Source organism: Onychomys torridus, chromosome 11 (assembly GCF_903995425.1).
Source record: "Onychomys torridus chromosome 11, mOncTor1.1, whole genome shotgun sequence".
Lineage (NCBI taxonomy): Eukaryota > Metazoa > Chordata > Mammalia > Rodentia > Cricetidae > Onychomys > Onychomys torridus.
The window spans coordinates 83453913-83475549 of record NC_050453.1 but is presented as its reverse complement, the minus strand read 5'-3'; the positions used below and the strand labels follow the sequence as shown (position 1 = coordinate 83475549).

The window sequence follows — 21637 nt, the reverse complement described above, 5'->3', positions numbered from 1 at the left end:
GATTGCTCACATTGTGCTACTAATTAAATATTACATTATTCCCATAATCAGAATAAATGATATAATTATTAAATGGCAAAGTAAGATTATTCTTTCTAATAAAACTAAAACTAAATAAATATGTGTTGTGGGATATTTTCTTTGCACTCTTACACTTCTGATACTGACAATAAAGTTTGCTTTGAAAATGAGGGCAGAGCTAGCTACTAGTTCACCAAAATTAGCCGTAGAGATTTTGATGGATTAAGGACATAGAAAGATACAAAGGAAGTATGAGGGTAGGGCTTAGGAAGATGCTCAGCTCTTTTGGATCACAGAAATAGTGAGAGAGGAGGTCATTGGTTGTTTCTCTGTTGCTTCTCTAGTCAAGCAGATTTTTATCCTGTATCTGACATCTGAGTTTTTATTGACTAAAAAATAATTAAATAAAAGCTGCATCTGGTGTCCAATATGGGGCAAGAGATTACGATGTAGCCACTTGCCATAGGCTTTACAGCCACCATAGTTGCCATTATGACTTCTTTTAGCCCCATCCTGTAGCTGTAACCATCTTGTTAAATAAGAAACACAGAGCCAATGCACAAAGAAAGCCCAAGAGGTCAGAGTAATAGCTAAGCGCTAAAAACCTTACCCTTCATTGCGGCCCCCGTCCTTCTCTCAGCAAGAGACCTACTTCCTGAGTGTTTGTCATTTTTATAGACATTCTGTTCTGCCTTCTCATTGGTTGTGAACCTAACCAAATGACCTCCTCATCACTGCCTGTCTGTACAGACCTCCAGGTTTTCTGTGGTTGGTATTGAGATTAAAGGTGTGTGTCCCGATGCTGGCTGTATCCTTGAATGCACAGAGATCTGCCTGTCATGTGATCTGGATTAAAGGTGTATGCTACCACTGCCTATCCTTATGTTTAATATTGTGGCCGTTCTGTCTCTGACCCCAGATAAGTTATTAGGGTGCACAATATTTTGGGGGACACAATACCACCACAAAGGTTTTAAATCTGAATCTGTCAAATGTTAATGGACTAGATATTGTTAGTGTAATTCTTGAATATGTATATATATATTCAGTGGATAATTTTTCTTGTATTAGTTATAAGCTTTTTAAATTTTTAGACAAAAAAAGGGGGAATGTGATGATACTGTCAGAGACAGAACAGCCACAATATTAAACATGAGGATAGGCAGTGGCAGCACATGCTTTAATCCCAGGAAGTGATGGCAGAAAGCATAAAGGTATATAAGGTGTGAAAACCAGGAACTAGAGCAGGTTAAGCTTTTAGGATTTAACAGCTAAGACCCATTTGGATGAGAACAGAGGCTTCCAGTCTGAGGAAATAGGATCAGCTGAGGTATTGGCAAGTTGAGGTAGCTGTGACTTGTTATGCTTCTCTGATCTTCCAGCATTCACCCCAATACCCAGCTCCAGTTTGTTTTTATTAATAAGAACTCTTAAGATTATTGCTATACCATCCCTCAAGGTCTTCCACTTGATCCTGGTGTTTTTCTATTACTGACTTTCTACAGCAACCTCCATCTGCTACCAGGCCTCAGATCCAAATGCCACAGGTGATTGGGCCCTAAAAACTGCCAGTGTTAGACCCCACTGCCAGTCTTCTCTGTGCTTCAGGCAGCCCCTGTGCTGTCACTTGTCACCATGTGGGCTTCTTCCATACCCCCTCATGCACAATTTTTAGGAGGAGTGCTTCCTTTCCTTTTGGTTGCAGGCTTACCCTAGATCTCCCCTTTGGGCTGCTGCCTTGCCAGGCAGGCCACCTGAACACATACTCATACTTTTACTGCTGCTGCCACTTTTACACATTATAAGCCCCCAGCTACAAAGCAGCAGCTGCAGTAGTCCTTGGCCAAGCCATGTTTTGCTCTCATTCTCTGCCCAGCTGTGTATTACAGTATCAGCTAGCCTCGTATTTTATTATTGTTTACAACAGATATGTTGAGTAACCTGGTAATTCCTAAATGGGGAATTTGTTAAAAAAATATTTTCCAAATGTTATGAATGGGAAACTATATGACTATGTAGGGAGTTAGGTTTTCTGCATGGTTCCATAATGAATGCACTGAAAATTAAAACATTAGCTGGGTGGTGGTGCATGACTTTATTCCCAGCACTCAGGATGAAGGAGGAGGATCTCTGTGAGTCTGAAGCCAGCCTGGGCTACAGAGTGAGTTTCAGGAAAGGCTCAAAATACACAGACAAACCCTGTCTCAAAAAACAAAAAGAAAAAAAGAAAAGAAAATTGAAACATTTAATGAAGGGATAATCAACTTAGCTGGGACAGATATAATGTTGAATATAATTTTTATCAGCTTGGTAATTCATGTTTTATCCTTAAAATGTGGTTTTGATATCTGTATCAGATTTAAAAAATTGTCTGATAAGATACAATCTTTAGAAACATCTACTAATGAAACTAAGAAGAATACACATGCACAAACAGAAGAATTTAGAACAGAACCTAGCATAACATTGTATTATGAAACTGAAGAGGAACATCCCAATGTTACTAGAAAATCAAACTTAATTTATCCAGTTATCATTCAAGAATGACCACCAGATGATATGTACCCTTAAGGCCTTTCAGAAGTTATCTGGGATCCTAGGGAAATGCTATATTTGAAAAGATTCAAGTAAAGAGTAGTTTCATATGCTATGTATTGATCTTTTGTGAAGCATATGTTAGTTAAATTTTTGGGCAACTCAGAACAGACTTATTCCACAAGATTGGGATGATTTAGCTACAGCAATATTAGAAGCTGGTGATCAGCTACAATGGAATTCATTGTGGAAAGAGGAGGCAAATGATCAGTTTCTTGGGATTGAAACTATTTCATGTTAGCAAAGTACAAGATTGATTGAGAGTATGATGCCAGAAGAACAGCTAGGTAAATTAAGACATGTGAAGCTAACATAGTAATGAATTTATGGGGACATGATATATTAAAACAATGGAAAACCCAGAATAACATTCCTCCAATCTCAGGAACAAACCATAAATTAATGTATACTTTTGAGAAAAATATTAAAAGGCATTATCAAGAACAGTCACTGACCTTTCAGGTTGTCCAAGAAAAAGGCACAAACCATCCTACTTTTAAAATTGTTAGTATACAGGCCTGTATGAGTTCAGAAACGTACTTTAACATCAGAGAAATTGCAGGACTTAAAACAACTGATATAGGAGCAACAAAATTCTCAGCATATTGAAGAATCAACCAGAGCTTGAAATTCACCTGTATTTGTTATTAAGCAGGGCAAAACAGCTCCTGACCATTCAAAGGTATTAATAGTCCAACTTTTAAAATGGTTAAGTGAGAAAACTGCCTGGGTAGAGCAATGGTTTTGGCATCTGAAAAATCCAGAAAATAAAACATTAATACAGGAACAGTTAAATGTTCAACATATTGAAGAATTGGCCAGTCCTTGCCTTGCTCCTATATTGTCATTAAAAAGAAATCTGGAGCCAGGTGGTGGTGGTGCAAGCCTTTAATCCCAGCACTCAGGAGGCAGAGGCAGGCAGATTTCTGTGAGTTTGAGGCCAGCCTGGGGTACCAACTGAGTTCCAGGAAAAGGCACAAAGCTACACAGAGAAACCCTGTCTCTAAAAACCAGGAAAAAAAAGAACTTCAAAAAAAAAATCTGGAAAATGGAGAATATTATCAGATTTAAGAGCCACATAAATAAGGTGACCTAGCGAATGGCCACTTTCCAGCCCAGAATTTCATAGTAGATTTTGGTGAGTAATTTTAAAGACTGCTTTTTTTTTTTAAACTGTATCTTAACAAAAACATGATAGAGAAATGTTGCCTTCACTTTGCCTACAAATAGTAATTGTCAGGCTGTTAAAATGTATCAGTGTAAAATTCTTCCACAAGTGATGCTGAACAGCCCTATGCTGTGTTATTATTTTATACAATAACTATTGGAAATAATTCATAAAGATTTTCCTCAACTTATAATTAACCATTATATGGATGAGATCTTACTAGTGATCAGAGTACTATACCTTAAAACTATTTGAAGAGCTAAAGAAAAATCTGCTCTTGGGATTACAAATTGCTTCTGAAAAAACACAAATTGGAGATTCTACTAAATACCTAGGATATAAGATAATTTTACAAAAGTTCAACCACAGAATGAACAAAGTTGGGAGACACATTGTAAACTCTTAATGATTTTTTTCTCTATTTCTTCCTTTATCTCTCTCTCTCTCTCTCTCTCTCTCTCTCTCTCTCTCTCTCTCTCTTTCTCTCTTTATTTCTTTCTTTTCCTGGTGTGTGTGTTTTGGTTTTGTTTGTTTATTTGCTGTATTTTTTTCGGTTTTTCAAGACAAGATTTCTCTGTGTAGCTTTGCACCTTTTTTGGAACTCGCTTTGTAGACCAGGCTGTCCTTGAACTCACAGAGATCCATGTGCCTCTGTTGTAGCTTTTGAAGTCTATATTAGAACTCACTCTATAGACCAGGCTGGCTTCCAACTCACAGAGATTGGCCTTCAAGTGCCTCCAGAATGCAGGGATTAAAAGGATGTGTCACAACTGCCTGGCTTAATAATTTTCCAAATTTGCTGGAAGATAGCAATTGGCTACAGATCACAATTAGATTAACTACTAAAGAACTAAAAAAAAAAAAAAAAAGTCCAAACTTTATGAGGAGGTAAGGCCTTAAATAATCCAAGATTAACTATCAGCTGAGACAGAATAGGAATTGTCTTTGGTACAAAAATAATTACAGTATGTATGTGTGAATCCTTTGGATTCAGAACTTCATTGTATACTTTTGTTTTGTTTTTGAAACAGGGTTCCTCAGTGCAGTTTGGGTGCCTGTCCTGGATCTTGCTCTGTAGACCAGGCTGGCCTTGAACTCACAGAGATCTGCCTGCTTCTGCCTCCAGAGTGCTGGGATTAAAGATGTGCACCACCACTGCCCAGCCTTTGATTGTATTCTTATTATTGTAATTTCTATTCTTTCTCCCACAAGACTTTTTATACAGAGAGATTCTTAGAATTAATATTTTGCCACAAAACAGAGTAAAAAAAAATAAATAAAGGCCTATGTAGAAAGGTTTCTGAATTAATTTTGAAACAAAAATTAAGACTTTAACAATTAGCAGAAATAGACCAAGCAGGGATTGTGATGCCTTCTACTAATGCTTAAATTGCCTCCAAATAGACATAAAAATCAACATTGTTAAAGAGCTTGTAGTAATTTCTTGGGAGATATTAGCAACAATTATTCCAGAAGCAAGAAACTTAAATTTATAACAAGAACTGATTGGATTTTTTCCTCACTTAGTATGGAAAACACCTGTAACACGAATCTTAAATAGTCTTATTTATAAAAAACTCAGGAGCCAGGTATTGGGGTGAATTCCAAAAGACCAGAGAAGCAGAAGAGGCCACAGTGAATCTCATTTCACCAACCTTTCAGCCAATCCTGCTTATTTAAACTGGAAGCTTCTGAGTCCTCATCTGAGTAGATCTCACCTGAACTGCTGAGCTTTACTGCTGCTAAAAAGCCTAAAAGCTTAGAAGCCTCTAGTTCCTTGTCCTCATGCCTTATATGCCTTTCTGTTTCCTGCCATCACTTCCTGGGATTAAAGGCATGTGTCTTTCTGAAGCAAGACATGAGATCTCAAGTGTTGGGATTAAAGGTGTGTGTCACCATGCCTGGCTCTTTCCAGTGTGGCCTTTGAACTGACAGAGATCTGAATGAATCTCTGCCTTCAGAATGCTAGTATTAAAAACATGTGCTACCACTGTCTAACCTTTATGTGTAATCTACTGGCTATTTGGTTCTCAGATTCCCAGATAAGTTTATTGGGGTACACAATATGTCAACCACAAACACCAATTTCTAGAACATCACATTCCATAAAGTTGCAAAAAGTAAGAAAAGGCAGGAAACTTAAGTAAATCTGGCTCAAAACCTTGATGATTCTGTTCAAAATTAAGAACTATGTGCTATACTCATGGTACTAATAGATTTTTCCCAAACTCTTAATATAGGAACTGTCTTTCAATACATTTAAAAATTGTTTTACATATTTAAACCACTGTACATATCCTGAAGTTGATTCATAATTAACCTTCCCATTTATTCAATTACAAATCATAATCAGAAATAGAAATCATCTCTTGTATATAAAACTTATCAGATCCTATACTGGTTACCAGGCCCTCCAGCACAACATACTGATAAAATTGATCTGGTATTCATAGCAAATATGCTAGTAGCTTCAGAATTTCACAAGTAATACCATGTTATTTGCAAGGTATTAAAGAAAGATGATTTTTATCACTTGGTAACAAACAAAGGAAATGTCCTACTTGTTCTTTCTTTAACCAAACCCCACTACTTTCAGGAAGTAATGTAAAATGTTCTCAAAGAAATTAAATTTGGCAAATGGATGTGTTTCATTTTGCAGAGTTTGAAAATTTAAAATATGTGCACTGTAACCTAGACACATATTCAAGAATCCATGGGCAACTGCATTGAGTTCTGAAAAAGCTGATTTTGTTATTATAAAATTATTAGACGTTATGGCCACCATGAAAGTACCTGTGCATATTAAGACTGACAGTGATCTAGCATATGTCTCTAGTAAAATGAAACAATTTTTTTCATATTGCAATAGAAAGCATATTATAGATATAGTACACAATCTTACAGGACAAGAATTTATATAAAGATCAAATCACTCTTTCAAACATATGCTTAATAAATAGAAAATGGTAATACCATTCCCCAGAGATAGATAACAGAATTACATATTAATTTTAATTTTTTAATGATAATGAGAAAGGAATGGCAGCTATGGAGAGACATTGGATAATAGAAAAAAATCTGCTGAATTAAATCATCCTGTACACTTTAAAGATGTGTTGATCTCTGAATGGAAAACAGGATATGTGTTACATTGTAGAAGAGCTTTTTCTTTTGTTTCCACAGAAAAAGAAAAGCTATGGAAACCATCAAAATGGATAAAGATTAGATTTGAACAAGAGAAACTTATTGATTAGGAGAAGTGATAGTTCATCAAACAGCCTGGCCCTTCACTCTAAGCTTGTAAGACTAACAAAAGATCAGCTATGACCTGCCAAAATTGGATTGGAGTATGGTTTTGTTACTATGTTTCCAGGAGAATGAAAGTATTCAATTAAGGAATTAGAAGATGATTGGACAAATGAGATGTCTGAAGTAAAACAGTGAATCATCCAGAGAATATGTCCCAAGAGAGTAAATCGGCCTAATGGTGTAGCACATTTCTTACTGCATAACATTTCATAAATCTTCCCAAATGGTTGTTTCTGCTGTTCTCTAAAGACAAGTAATTCAAATGATCTTTCTATAGTCCCAATTCAATTAATAATTAAATCTGGTTTTGGAGTTGAACTATGGCTCTCTTCTTCTCTAAACCCAAACATGCTTGTAAAGGAAAACTCTGAAATCTCTGTCTTATGTCAGAAGTGCCAAATGGTATGGGGCAGAAGAAAAAATAAAATTAAGGGACTATCCTATTGCTACCAATCTCATAATCCCTTAGTTTTATTATGACTCTTTGAAATTTGTCTTAAGATAAATATTATTTAATAATTATTTAATTATATATATATATATATATATATATATATATGCTTTCTTTTGCAATATTAATGGTCATATAGAGTACTAGTTAATTCTAGAATTAGGCTTCATCTAGTTTCTAGTCCTTAAACCTCTCCTAGATCTACTGCATAGTAAAAGTGTTTAAGTTTTCTTCATTGAGCCACTTCCTTCCTATCAGCCAATTTTGATGTCTCCAAAATGATGATAGGATTGCACAATGATAATTTTACCTGGGTTGTGATAATGTCATTAAACAGATAAACACCATCCAATAATCAACTTTCAATTACAAATTGCTCAAAACAATTTCAAGGTAACTACATGAGACTGTGGACCTACATGGACTACACCAACCAATAATTCAGATAAGTGCTGCACTTTCCCATCACACAGAAAAAGGAAAGTAGCTAGGTCTCCCAGGAATCGACCATTATCTCAAAATTTTCAGTGTCCTTTAAAGATACCTTCACCCCCAGACAACAAGAAGTAATTTTAAGAACATTACATCCACATTCCCAGGAAGTGCAATTTGTAGATTTTGGTGATTACATGAATTACAGATGATTATCATGGCTTAGGGTATATTCTTTGCAAATTGATATTGTCAGAAAGGAAACTAAGTAAAGGAGATTAGATTCAGGGATATCATTCTGAAAAGAAAAAAGGGATATAGTGATGTAAAGATAAAAGGGTAGATTATTGAATATATTTTCAAACTAAAAAAAAGCAACTAATAGTCTTAAATGTTTCATATTTGTGCGGACTTTTATATTTGATACAAATTTATGGTTATTTTTGTTATACTGCATATATGTTTCCACCCTCATTTAAGGTATTTTTGTGTATTGATACAAATTAAAAGGTTATTTTTGCTACTATATATATTCTTATTTGAGGTAGTTTTGTATATTGATACAAATTTATGTTTATTTTTGTTTTAATGTACTGTATATGTTTCTACTCTTGTAGTGCCTATGTAACACATTTTAAAATGTAATGTAAAGTTCTAGTCCTTAAAGGCTACTATTAAAAACTTCTAAAAATAATTATGAAATGTAGTTTAACAGTAGTCATCTACAACAATAAAGTCTGTGACCATTTTAGATATGTTTTCAATGTCAAATATATACATATTTCAGATAGGCAGATGGCCTCAAACACTTCAGAGACATACAAAATATGGCATTTAAGATGTTTTAATAACGTGTCTTTTCATGACAGTGAGTTATGTCTACTTCTGTCAGTACCAATTTACTTCAAAATAAGATGATGGGTATCAAAGTATCTCCATATCATTTGCTTTCATTGTGGCAAATTTATTAAGTGGGGAATAATTTACCCTTGTCTTGACTGGTTACAATTTGCTGTCCAAATTGGACAAGCATTAGAGGATAGAAGATGATAACCAAACATTGTCAAAACAAGATAGGATGGTTCCTCAAAATTCTTGCTTCACCAAAAAGTCTGTCAGATATTCAAGACCTCTAAGTGAAAGACAGGTGTTTCAGTTTTGAAGAGGAAACTTGCATGACTGTCCAGGCATCCAAATGTCACTGTCTTTTCTATAATGTTGGAAGTTGTTGGCTCCACTCTTACTGTTTATTCAAGTAATATTATACCCTTCTTAGGTTTTTAATGAGGCTGAAGACAGTTTCCTTTGTTAGTAAATTCAGAAACGTATCTCACACACACACAAAAATATAAAGGGTATAAGTTTGAGAGCCATAAAAGCATAAATTGTTTATCTAAGAAAATGTTTTGAGGTCTAAAATGATAATTTGGGATTGACAATACAAGTTAGGATAGAAAGTGAATTAGGTACTAAACTTTATACACTATTTACTCCAATTTCTGTCCTGTCTTTGGGATAAGATAGGATTTCACTTTTTATTTTTTACTCCATTATCTATTATATCTTATCCAAAAGATGAGGCATATAAGGGAGTATTTTCTCTGAATTTGTCAAATGTAAATGGACTGGACATTGAGACTATAATTCTTACCCAATAATTTTTTTTTATTGTATATAGTTTTACTGAGTTGGAGCTAAAACCTTTGATTTGTATATAAACAAGAAGGGAAAATATTGTGGGGTATTTAGATCACACTCAAACACTCCCAATACTGTCAGTCAAGTTTAATTTGAATCAGAGGACAGAGCTAGATTCTAGCTGACCAAAATCAGCCATTGACATTTGGGAGTACTGAGAACATTATAGAGAGACACAGGAAGCAGTATAGAAGGTCTTATAGATTCTTGGCCCTTTGGATTGAGAAAGAAGAGAGAGAGGGTCACTGCTTGCTTTTCCACCCTTTCTCTTTTCTATCAATTTCTTAACCTGATATCTGACTCCTGAGTTTTGACTGACAAATAATAATTATATGAAGACTTCAAATATGTAAACATTGAATTAGTCATTTGAATGAGCAGTGACTTTCTTTCAATTTAATGATTTCTGTTAATGTTGATTCTACTTGACAGTACTTAAATTTACCTTGCTCATATGTTTAAATTTTAAAAAGCAACTAAAAGACAATTTTGCTAGCACTTTTTCCTCATTATCAGCAATCATTTGATTTAAAAATACAAAAAATAACTAGTTGAATAATCAAGTTTTTTATCCAAATATGCTTTTGTTAGTTCTATTATTTTTATATTTATAAAAATTAGAACATTTTTGAGAAACCCTGTCTCGAAAAACCAAAAAAACAAAAATTAGAACATTTTGATACTACAAATACTGACTATAGCGCCACTTACATAGCTCATTAAACAAACAGGGCTGCCACAAGTCTGAAGACCTGACATCTACATCTAAAATTCATTTAGTAATAAGAGAATAAATTCTCTCTAGTTATTTTTTTTTACCTCTTGATATGCACCAATATATGCTTATGTATGTTCACAAACTTATATATACATGTATCACAAATAAACAAATATAAATAAAAATACTGTCTAGAGTTTATAAAGATTCTTCCTAATCATTTATTTTGTACACCTAGTGTAAGAAGATAAATTATTTATTTTACTCTCATCATGTATGACAAAAGCTTGAAGTGACTTAATTCTAAAGTTTTGACAAATTAAAATCCTTATAATCTGAAAGTCATTTCATAGAGAAATCTCTTTTTAAAATTATAATTTTCTCTTGAACTGACTTGATTTATTTTTCACAATGGCTTGGCAGAGTGTCATAATAAGCCTCTTCATGTTTCTAACATGGAAAATCTTAGCATTTTCTGTCTGCAAAAACCAGTAATTATATTTCTATTACCCTTTTCCATGTAATTATTCAAAATCTAAATCCATAGGCATCTGTCTTGCTTTAATATATAACTAACATATTGGTAAAAAAAAATGAACAAATATGCTAAATTAGTTCTCCAGTCTAAAATGTCACATATTAACTAAAAGTAGTGAGTTATAAGACAGGCATATTCTTTGAGCCTTAACAAATGTTAAAAAAGTCACAAACATTATTGTAATTATCTATAAAATCAATGATAAGGAGAATTACAATACTTTATGTACAATTTTAATCTTCCACTGTGCTGTACTATGTTCATTGACTAAATAAAATATATATATATATAGCTTTTATCTTTAATTAATATAAGTGATCAGATAATGATTAATTCACAATTTAGTGGGCAAAAGCATACAACAAACAGGTGTGATTAGATCTATTTTTATAATAAGAAAAGACATAAGCTGCCTGTTTCTGAATGATTAGAAAGCAGGGGAACAAAGAACTGGTCACTGCTGATAATTAATATATGACTTTCTGAAAATAGGAACTGTGAGCACAATTTCTAAATAAATTCATGTTTTTAGATATACAGATAACCAATAAATGTTCATTGAGTGTTTCACCTTCTACAACATAATCAGATTAAAACAATATTCATGTCAAATGTGCTTTGCTACTAATGTACAAAAACAGCTCTAATATTTCATTCAAAAATAGGATATGGTTGAGACATTTGTGTTCAGCTTTTACATATTATCTACAAATATATAAATAGTCTAATCTGTTAAGGTTAAGAAGAAATAACTTATAATTTCACTCAGCGGCTTAACTATTTGCACAGTTGTGAAACAAAGTTACGGTATTATTTTAGTAAATGCCAAATTTAGGAGGCAATACCTAGTCAGTAGCATTATAACTGTCTTTCCAAATGTACATGGTTTTTGAATGCACATATTATTTTCATTAAACATACCATTTAAGAATAAAAATGGAGAATATATGCTAAAAGTTATGAAACATCTCTTAATTTTTATTGTCAATACAAATATTTAACTATCAAAAACCATAATAACACATTGTTGTATAATAAATATATTTTAATTTAAAAGTTGTTTTTCATTATAATGTGTGTTTTATTAATCTTTTCTTCATTAAGCCTATAACTTTTTTCTTTTGGTTTTTGAAGATAGGGTTTTTCCAGGTAGTTTTGGTGTCTGCTCTGGATCTCACTCTATAGAACATGGTCGCCTTGAACTCACAGAGATCCACCTGTCTATGCCTCCTTAGTGCTAAGATTAAAGGTGTGTGCAAACGCAACCTGCCATAATTGTTAAATAAGAAAACAACGGAATTTAGTAGTGAGGTCATAAGAAACTTGAATTATAGTGAGCAGTTTCTAAATTAAAATAAATGGCCTACATATATAAAGTTACGTATTAATTTTTAGTTTAATTTCTACAACATTTAACATATATAAATTTCTAATATCAAAATTGCATAATTGTTTACAACATATAGCAGTTAACTGTGAGACTGGTTTATCAGGACTTACATGTTTCTGTGGCTGTGACACTCAGGTTATACCAAGCACTGACCTCCCTGTCAAGGAGGTCATTGGTAATTATTGTTCCATTGTCATTGATATGGAACATTTTGCTTCCAGTTAGTGAATAACTGTACCAAAAGAAAAAGAGATATAATACAGATAGTATTATTTAATTTATAGCAATTGTATATGAAGTACACACTTTCAAAGCTATAAGGTAAATTAAAGTGTATAATATATTTTTTTTCCATTGCTAAGATGATACTTAATAATTCCATGAAACTACATTCATTTATTAGATTCTGGCCAGAATAAATGCTGTTTTAAAACAGTCACAAAACAGCAATTAATGGGGAAAAAAGAGACCCTAAATTTGAAAGACAGTAGGGGGCTTATATGGGAAGATTTGTAGGAATAAAAGGGAAGAAGCAAATAATGTGATTATAATATAATGTCCAAAACTAACTTAAATAATTTTTGAAAAGTTGAAATTAAAAGGATTTTAAAATTAAACAGGTTTATAAATGCAAATACTCTCCTATTCATATCCATGCCATAGTCTGAAGTGGTGAAGGACACAGCTGAAAGAAATCAATATACATGTTTTTTTGTTTGTTTTGTTTTTTTTAATGAACCAAAATACACCTAGATCATAAATGAAATTTCTGCCAACCTGTTATTGCTTCCTTTTGAGAAGTAACTTACCTTAGTTCATTCCAATCCTGTTAATCTCTATCAAATACCATGGACATTGCTTAAATCAGTAAGTTCTATCACATATACAAATATGCTTATCTGTAAATGTTTCAAACAAACATTTTTGTATTTTTTAGGAATATTAAATTTTCATTACATAACATATCAACACTTAACTTTTTGGGGAAATAAACTTCAAATATTAGAAACCTTTTTGATCTACTAATGCTTCATTTGGAGTAAACATATTGATGATGGATTTAATTTGCTATTCTTGGAAAGTAGCTGTCATACAAATTCTTTCAGACTGGAAAAGTCTGAAAAGTGTTGTCTCAAATCTATAACAAAAGAAAATTTGAGGCACTCATCATGTTTTATCTGCTTGAGATTGAAACCTGACCATAGCCTTGAGGCAACATATTGAGACTGATTAATAATAACAATGATGAGTAATATCTAGGGCTTAATCTTATTACAAACAGATTCTTAAGACTTTCCAAAAACATATATGAGATTTGCTATTATTATGTTGCAGGGATGAGTTTATTTTAAACTTGAGTCGACAAGTTTTAAAAAATAGTATACTAATATGAGGCTTGGTGTTCAAGAGAAACAGGAAGTAGAAAGAATGGCACTTTAGAAGAGTTTCATTTTTATATTCATTTAATGGGAAATATTTAGATGTATTTACTTAAATATCTACAAGTGGTACATTTTTGATTAAATAGATTCTCAAAAAAATCATCACTTTAATGGTTGTATTTTATTTAACATCAAATTCTGTTTTGGTAAAACACCATTCCAGACAAAGCCCATTAAAAGCTTGTTGAGAAATGATGTTTTTCATAAATTTATAAACATCTGCTAGAAATTAGGAACTAAAGCCAATATCAAATAAATTCATCGACATTCAATCGAAAAATTAAATTAGAAGTAAAAACCTATGTAGGAACTATGATGTTTTTGTAAACTGGTTGCCATAGGACCCACCTCCATTATTCATGACCTCACTAGCACTGAGTTTTTGGCTATGTTTCTAGGATCAGTCATAATTTTCCTCTTGTTGAGTAGGGCATAAGTACTATTGGATAGCTTGGTTACCACCAAGATATGTGTGCTGCTCCTGCGCCATTGTGATTATCCTGACACATTATTTGTTGTTGTGGTAGCCACAGAATAGTATAGTTCTTACCCCTCATAAGGGAAGCTTCTCTTTGCAACAGATATAGACCATTACTGAAAATCACAACCAATCAAATCACAGAGATGTGGAGCCCTGTCCCAGTGCACATTGCTATATGACACTCCCACACTTACTGCTCATGGAATCATGCTGATGAAGGAGCAAAAATATTATAGGAGTCAAAAGATCAGGAAAAAAATTTGTGAGATTGTTTTTACCAGGAATGTCAGAAGCTACAGCCTTGTAATTTCATCTTCCTGACTGTGGAAACATGAGCTGAGCAAGGACAACATCAGTATACATGCCAAAGTAGATGTGAAAATCCCAAGGAGATTTCAAGCCTACACAAAAAATTGCAGGTAACAAAAGAATGCAGAAGATGGGAGAAATAATCTTACCCAGGGAGGAACACACAAAGTGGTATCAAATATCAAATGGTCAACTCTGAAAACATGTATACAAGTATACATGTACACAATATGTATATGCATATATATGTATATGTCACATATATTCATGTGACAATTAATGAAAACAGAGATCATGGATTTTTAAAGAGAAAAAAAGAGGTTATATATGAATGGAAAAATAATATAATTATATTACAATCACAAGTATAATATAAGAATAAAACCATTCAAATTAAGCTAGATAACAAGGAGAACCCTAAGAGGGATGCATGAATCACTATGGGAAAAAGAAATAGATGAGATCTCCTGAGTAAACTTGGGGCAAAGGAGGGCAATAGAGGGTAGAGGATGGGGCATGAGAACATAAGGGAACACGATGGCTGAGTTGGAATAGGGGCAGAGTGGGAGAGTAATGAAACAGGTATCTTGATACAGGCAGACACCATGGAGGTAGGAATAAACCTTGTGCTAGGGAAGTTCCCAGGAATTCAGAAGAATGACCCCAGCTTAGACTACTAGCAATAGAATAAAGCGTGCCTGAACTGGCCTACCCAGTTCAAGACTGATGAATCCTCAACTGTCACAGAGATCCAGAGGGATTTCTGTCTCTAGAATGCTAGGATTAAAGGCCTGTGCTACCACTGCCTATCCTCATGTTTAATATTGTGGCCATCCTGTTCTCTGACCCCAGATAAATTTATTAGCCTGCACAATATTTTGGGGAATACAATACCACCACATTTCCCCTGTTCTTGTATAAAAATGAAGAGTAACTAATTTGTCAAATACGAATGGTTGAGACTATTTTTAGGTATTTTTTTTGCTTGTATATATAATATATAGTTACTGTACTTTTATATATAGTTTTTTTCTTATATTATTTATAACTTTTTTCCCTTTTTTATTTTTTATTAAAATAGAAAAGGGGAAATATGGTGATATTTTATGGAACTGAAATGTGATTTTACTTGTATGTTAATAAAGTTGCCTTGGGGTCAGAGCAAGCCATAGCAGAAACTTGGCAGTGGTGGTGCACACCTTTAATCCAAGCACTTGGGAGGCAGAGCTCGGCAGGATCTCTGTGTGTTCAAGGATACAGCCAGCATGATCTAACACACACACACACATACACACACATACACACACACACACACACACACTCAAGTGAACTGTGCTGAATTTTAGGTGACGATTGTCTATTCTTGAATATTTTTCACCCTAACTGTTTCAATGCATCTGGAACACAGGACATTTAAATTTGTTTATTATTTTTGACAAGTCCATTAAATAATGCATAAAGATCTAAGTTACAAAAGTCTTGTTTTATATTTTCAATAGACATAATTTCATGCCAACCTCTTCAGTCATTTATTAATATAAGTAAACCTGATGACCCACCTTATAGGAGATTGTCTTCGATCTGTGTCTATAGCAGATACTGTTCCAACCATTGATCCATATGGCATTTCTTCAGGAATTCCAAATATATAATATGGTAAGACAAAAACAGGAGGTTCATCTTCATCTTCCACTTGAATTTTAATGTAGGTTGAGGAGGCATTTTCATGGGCTGGTGCAAGTTCCTCATCAACATGGTGGTTTTTAACTTTAACTCTAATACCGTAATGGCTCTGGTTCTCAAAATCAATTTTCTACAAATAAATGCAGTGTGTTCAGAAGAAATAATTTTAGTTAACCCAGATTAACTTAGAAACCGTTAACTTATTTATTTCTTAATTCTTTTCCTCCATGTTTGATTTTATTGTATGAAAATTCATTGGTTACAGCCATTAATCAGGTATCAAAATTAGAATTTTTTCAGACCACTACCAAAAGCTTATTTGAAATAACTATACTTTAATTTAGAAATAAATTTTTATATTCATGGTCTTAGTTTAGAAAGTTGAGAAATACTATCTTATTAGTTCCAAATTAGTTTTTATTTGAAATAATTTTAAGAACACATGTAACTTAAGAGGTCCCTTAAAAAATCTACATTGCTTATCTCTAAATTATTTGTATTTCCAAGCTACATATCATGATCTCTCAGTTCAATTATTAGTGAAGCAAACAATTACAAATAATTACATGTATTTTATTAGAATTTGCAATATTCTTTAAAGAAAATGATTTAAATATTTGTACCTTTCTTAGTATAATTATACCTTCTTGAGTCTCATTATCAGTGATGATGCCAAATGTTTGTGAATCGTCCTCTTCAATGCTGTAGTCCATTTCTGCATTCTCTCCTACATCATCATCATAGGCCACAATTTTTCCTATAGATGTACCATTGGGTGCAGACTCAGATACACTGAAGCGGTAGAAACCTTTATAAGCAAAATTCAAGTTATTTATAATAAATTTTTATCATATGAAACTTCCAGCTTTATCATATTTTCTTTGTGTTCCTAGGAAAATCCATGTCTTTCATGCTAGCTACATGCTCTGTATTTTAAAATGTCTTTTTATCTCTCTTAGATATGTACATATACATTTATTATTTTCCCCTCTTTTTAGAAATTGGATAATTTTTTAACATCTATTTAATTATCAGAATTTTCTCCAAAATGCATCCTACTGTTATGCCTACTTCAAATTTATATTTATACATTTATTCTCAAAACTGTTAGTTTATTCTTATTATATCCTAATATCTAACCTAATTAAGTTTGCTAAAAATAATTTCTAAATTTTGCATGAACAATTTTTGATATCTGATTTTACCAATAAATTTAAGTATAAGATTAGACTGAACACAAATCATTGAGCTCTAAATATAACAGTATAATTCTGAGACTTTGATCTTGAGTTGCAAAACCATAATAAAAACAGAAATTTTAATCTAAAACAGATGGAATGTAAGTATAGTGATAGTTCAGCAGTATTAGATATGATGATAATTTCATTGAATGGTCATAAAAAATTATGATAGATCACTTAGAATATATCTGATATAACTATAAAATACATGTATGTATTTCTTCACTTTTTGAGAAATAACATTAATAAATGTCATAAAGAAAGATACAGTTATTGTAGTATTATTTATGATGTACACTGAGAGATAGGAATGGTCTTTCATGTTAATATTCTGAAAACAGTAATTTGGAAAATGAAAAGAATTATATAGAATGAAATTAAATAGATGCTTGTTCTATTATGAGTTTCCTCAAATCATTTCATGAATGTTTTTTGGAAGTTTTGTATTGTTTTAAACATAAAATATTACTAGTTAAATATTTCTGATATTATACCACTTTATTTTTAACAACCATTTGTACACAGGTGCTTCTTTCATTAAAAAAATAAACCCTGTGATACTTAAAATTAAAATAACGACTTGTTATGATACATTTAAAAGAAGTTTATGGGGGCTGAAAATAGATCCGTGGTTAATTGCTCTGACTGCTCTTTCAGTGGGTCAAAGTATAATTCCTATCTCAGATACCAGGGTGTCCACAAATAGCTGTAACCCAAGTTCTAGGGGATTCTGGAACACATCCAAGAGGCATACTTAGGAACATACATTGCTGTGTGAAAATGCTTTTGTATTCTTGTTTAATAGACTGCTGATTGGCCAGTAGCCAGGCAGGAGTTTAGGTGGGATAAGCAAACATTAGAATTCTAGGAAGAGAAAAGCTGATTCAGGAGATGCCAGACTGCCATCCAGGGAGCAGCATGTAATGGCACACAGGTAAAGCCACAGAACCAAGTTGCAACATATAGATTACCAGAAATGGACTGAGTTTAAGTGTAAGAGCTAGTCAATAGGAATCCTGAGCTAATAGATGAGCAGTTATAATTAATATAACCTTCTGTCTGTTTACTTGGTTGATGCTAGTGGGAGAGATTTGTCCCTACTTCTGACAATCTGGGACACAGAATAACTTCCAACTACAAATGGCATCCAAGACAGGGCAAGAGTTTCCACCTAAAACCTAAGAAAGCATTTTAAAATATCCTAAAACAGAGCTAAAAACAGCTTCCTAGTGTGTCTCTCAGGCCAGCTACAGCCCACAGGCTTGAGCTACTCTATGGCAGGTTCATGGACTGTGGGCTTGACCTGAAGCATGGCAGATTCTTGCCACAGTGCAGAGAGGTGTCTCAAAGCCACACAGTGTGGTGCATGATGAATTTAGCCTTTACTATTACAGACAAAATAAAAAGATTTCTGAGATACATGCTACTTTAATGGAGGCATAAACCCATTGTTTCTGAGAGTTGGTCATACACATGGATCCCAGAGCCAGAGCTTGTGGTAAAAATACCACTGCCATATTGGAAAACTGAGGTGGGCAGAGCCAGCAGCCAAAGCTGCCATTTCAGTCCTAGTGCAGATTAAATTGTTATTGGTCATAGTCAATATCTTTCTAAAAGAAGTAAGGGGAAATATGATTTGAAAATATAGGACATAGATATAGATATGATAGGTTAAAAGGGTGGATTGTTGAACCTACTTTTAAAGAACAACTTGTTTTACATTGCTATGGATTTTACTTTATTGATACATAATTAGAGTTGATTTTGTTATACTATATATACAATTCTACTCTCATTTAAGGTATTATGCTTATGTAACTCATTTAAATTATACTGGATAATTAAGAAATACTGATTAATAATTAGTTTTCTGGCCCACGTGCGGGAGGGGCAGGTGGGGAAGCTGTGGCTGCAAGCTCCTGGAGGCGAGGCTGGCATGCCCGCCCCTGCCCTGGCCCCAGCTCCCACCCCGTCGCACCGCCCAGCCATGATCAAGGCCATCCTCATCTTCAACAACCACGGGAAGCTGCGGCTCTCCAAGTTCTACCAGCCCTATAGTGAAGATACACAACAGCAAATCATCAGGGAGATTTTCCATTTGGTGTCTAAGTGAGATGAGAATATTTGTAATTTCCTAGAAGGAGGATTATTAATTGGAGGATCTGACAACAAACTGATTTATAGTCATTATGCAACACTATATTTTGTCTTCAGTGTGGATTCCTCAGAAAGTGAGCTTGGCATTTTAGATCTAATTCAAATATTTGTGGAAACATTAAACAAATGTTTTGAAAGTGTCTGTGAACTGGATTTAATATTCCATGTAGACAAGGTTCACAATATTCTTGCAGAAATGGTAATGGGGGGAATGGTATTGGAGACCAACATGAATGAGATTGTTACACAAATTGATGCACAAAATAAACTGGAGGAATCTGAGGCTGGCTAAGCAGGAGCTCCAGTCCGTGCTGTATCAGCTGTAAAGAATATGAATCTTCCTGAGATCCCAAGAAATATTAACATTGGTGACATCAGTATAAAAGTGCCAAACCTGCCCTCTTTTAAATAAACTATTAAAAAGGCCACTCCCAGGTAAAATCCAGAGGGAAAGTCATCTAAGTTTACCATGCAGTTGTTTACCCCAAAATAGAGGAGTCTTAACTTGGCTCTTGGATTGAAGTCAAGGTACTGTATAGTAGCTGCATAAAATCAGTATAAAAGTTCAATGTTGCTTTTCTTGCTCAGTGATTTTAAAGGAATTGAATAGTTCCTGTGTGATTTTTTTTTCTTTTCTCAATTGCATTCCTGTGCCCACATAAAGGCATGCCTCTATCTTTATATTGGCTATTACAGTATTTCAAAAAGTGAGATGTTTCTTTAAATTATGTACAGCCCAAAATGTTGATGTTTTGTATGGATCACAAGTGCAGCATTCTCTAATTGTTCCTGCTGTTTGTCACAATTGTTATTTAAAGAGCCAAGTATGTATTGCATGAAAACATGACCTTTTCCTTAGTTTAAATAAACTCCAAGGTAACTGGACTTCTAAAGTACCTTCTGTTTTGCTTGGTATCTACTTTAGCAATATTTTTTTACAACATTCTGACTCAACAAAGTACATAAAAGTCTATTTTACCAATGTTAAAAAAATAGTAATTAGTCTTCTATGATAGTCAAACATATAGTCATGTTAAGTTTTCTAGGTATACATAGATATAATTCAGTTAGGCAGGCAATCTCCAAATACTTCAAAGACCTACACATTATGGCATTTAAAGTTTAAAACAAAAAAACAAAACAACAACAACAACAAAAAAAAAACTTAGACTTTCTGAACACTAAGACACATCTGCTCCAGGCAGTTCTGATTTACTTCAAAGAGATAGATGGGCACTGAAGACACTCCATATGGAGTTAATATTTCTCTTGGCAAAAATACCCATTTGGGCAAGAAACTGTTCTTGTCTGGGATGATTAACAAAATATTGTCTCAACTGGGCATGCAGTACCCATAGAAATGTGAACACTGAACTTTGCAAGGTGAGATGGTCCTTCATGTTCTTGCTTCACACAATAAACTTCCAGATATTATACAGGACACACAGAGAAGTGACAGAGAGACTCTAGGCTTACAAGCTGAAGAATGGATACCCTAGTGTTGCACAGGAACTTTAGGTAACTATCCAGGTAGCACACTGTCTCTATAATTCTAGATTTTTGGAAGTTGCTTATAATTCACTTCTTGTTTACTTATGTAATATATCCTTCTGGGGTCTTTGATGTAGTTGAGACTAGATAGTTATAATTTTCCTTGGATATAATAAAAGATAAATTAGATATGAAACCTTAGACTCACAAACATAGGATAGACGGAATATTTTCTTTAATTTTGCCAAATACAAATAGACTAGATATTGTAACTGTAATTCTTGCTTGATAACTATTTGTTATATGCAAATTTATTACGTTAAAGTTAAAACATTCCTTTTTAATTAAACAGAAATGGGCAAATGCTATGGAATAATATTTGTACACTGGTTTAATAAAATGCTGATTGGCCAGTGACAGGCAGAAAGTATAGGTGGGATAAGCAGACAAGGAGAATTCTGGGAAGTGGAAGGCTCAGTCAATAGATACCAGGCTGCCTTCCAGGGAGCAGCA

The 21637-nt window shown here is 33.5% G+C and overlaps 1 protein-coding gene and 1 pseudogene across 4 annotated transcripts in view; one reads left to right on the top strand and one right to left on the bottom strand.

Moving 5' to 3' along the window:
* Cdh19 (cadherin 19) overlaps positions 1-21637 on the bottom strand; it is a 126963-nt gene that overhangs the window by 16511 nt on the left and 88815 nt on the right. For all 4 annotated transcript variants that reach the window (XM_036202392.1, XM_036202395.1, XM_036202394.1 and 1 more), the window contains 3 exons: positions 16859-17043; positions 16112-16365; positions 12431-12552 (listed from right to left, as the gene is read on the bottom strand). In XM_036202392.1, the coding sequence (XP_036058285.1) occupies positions 12431-12552; positions 16112-16365; positions 16859-17043 (561 nt within the window). The remainder of the gene's footprint in view (positions 1-12430; positions 12553-16111; positions 16366-16858; positions 17044-21637) is intronic.
* Positions 19464-20117, top strand: LOC118593119 (annotated as a pseudogene).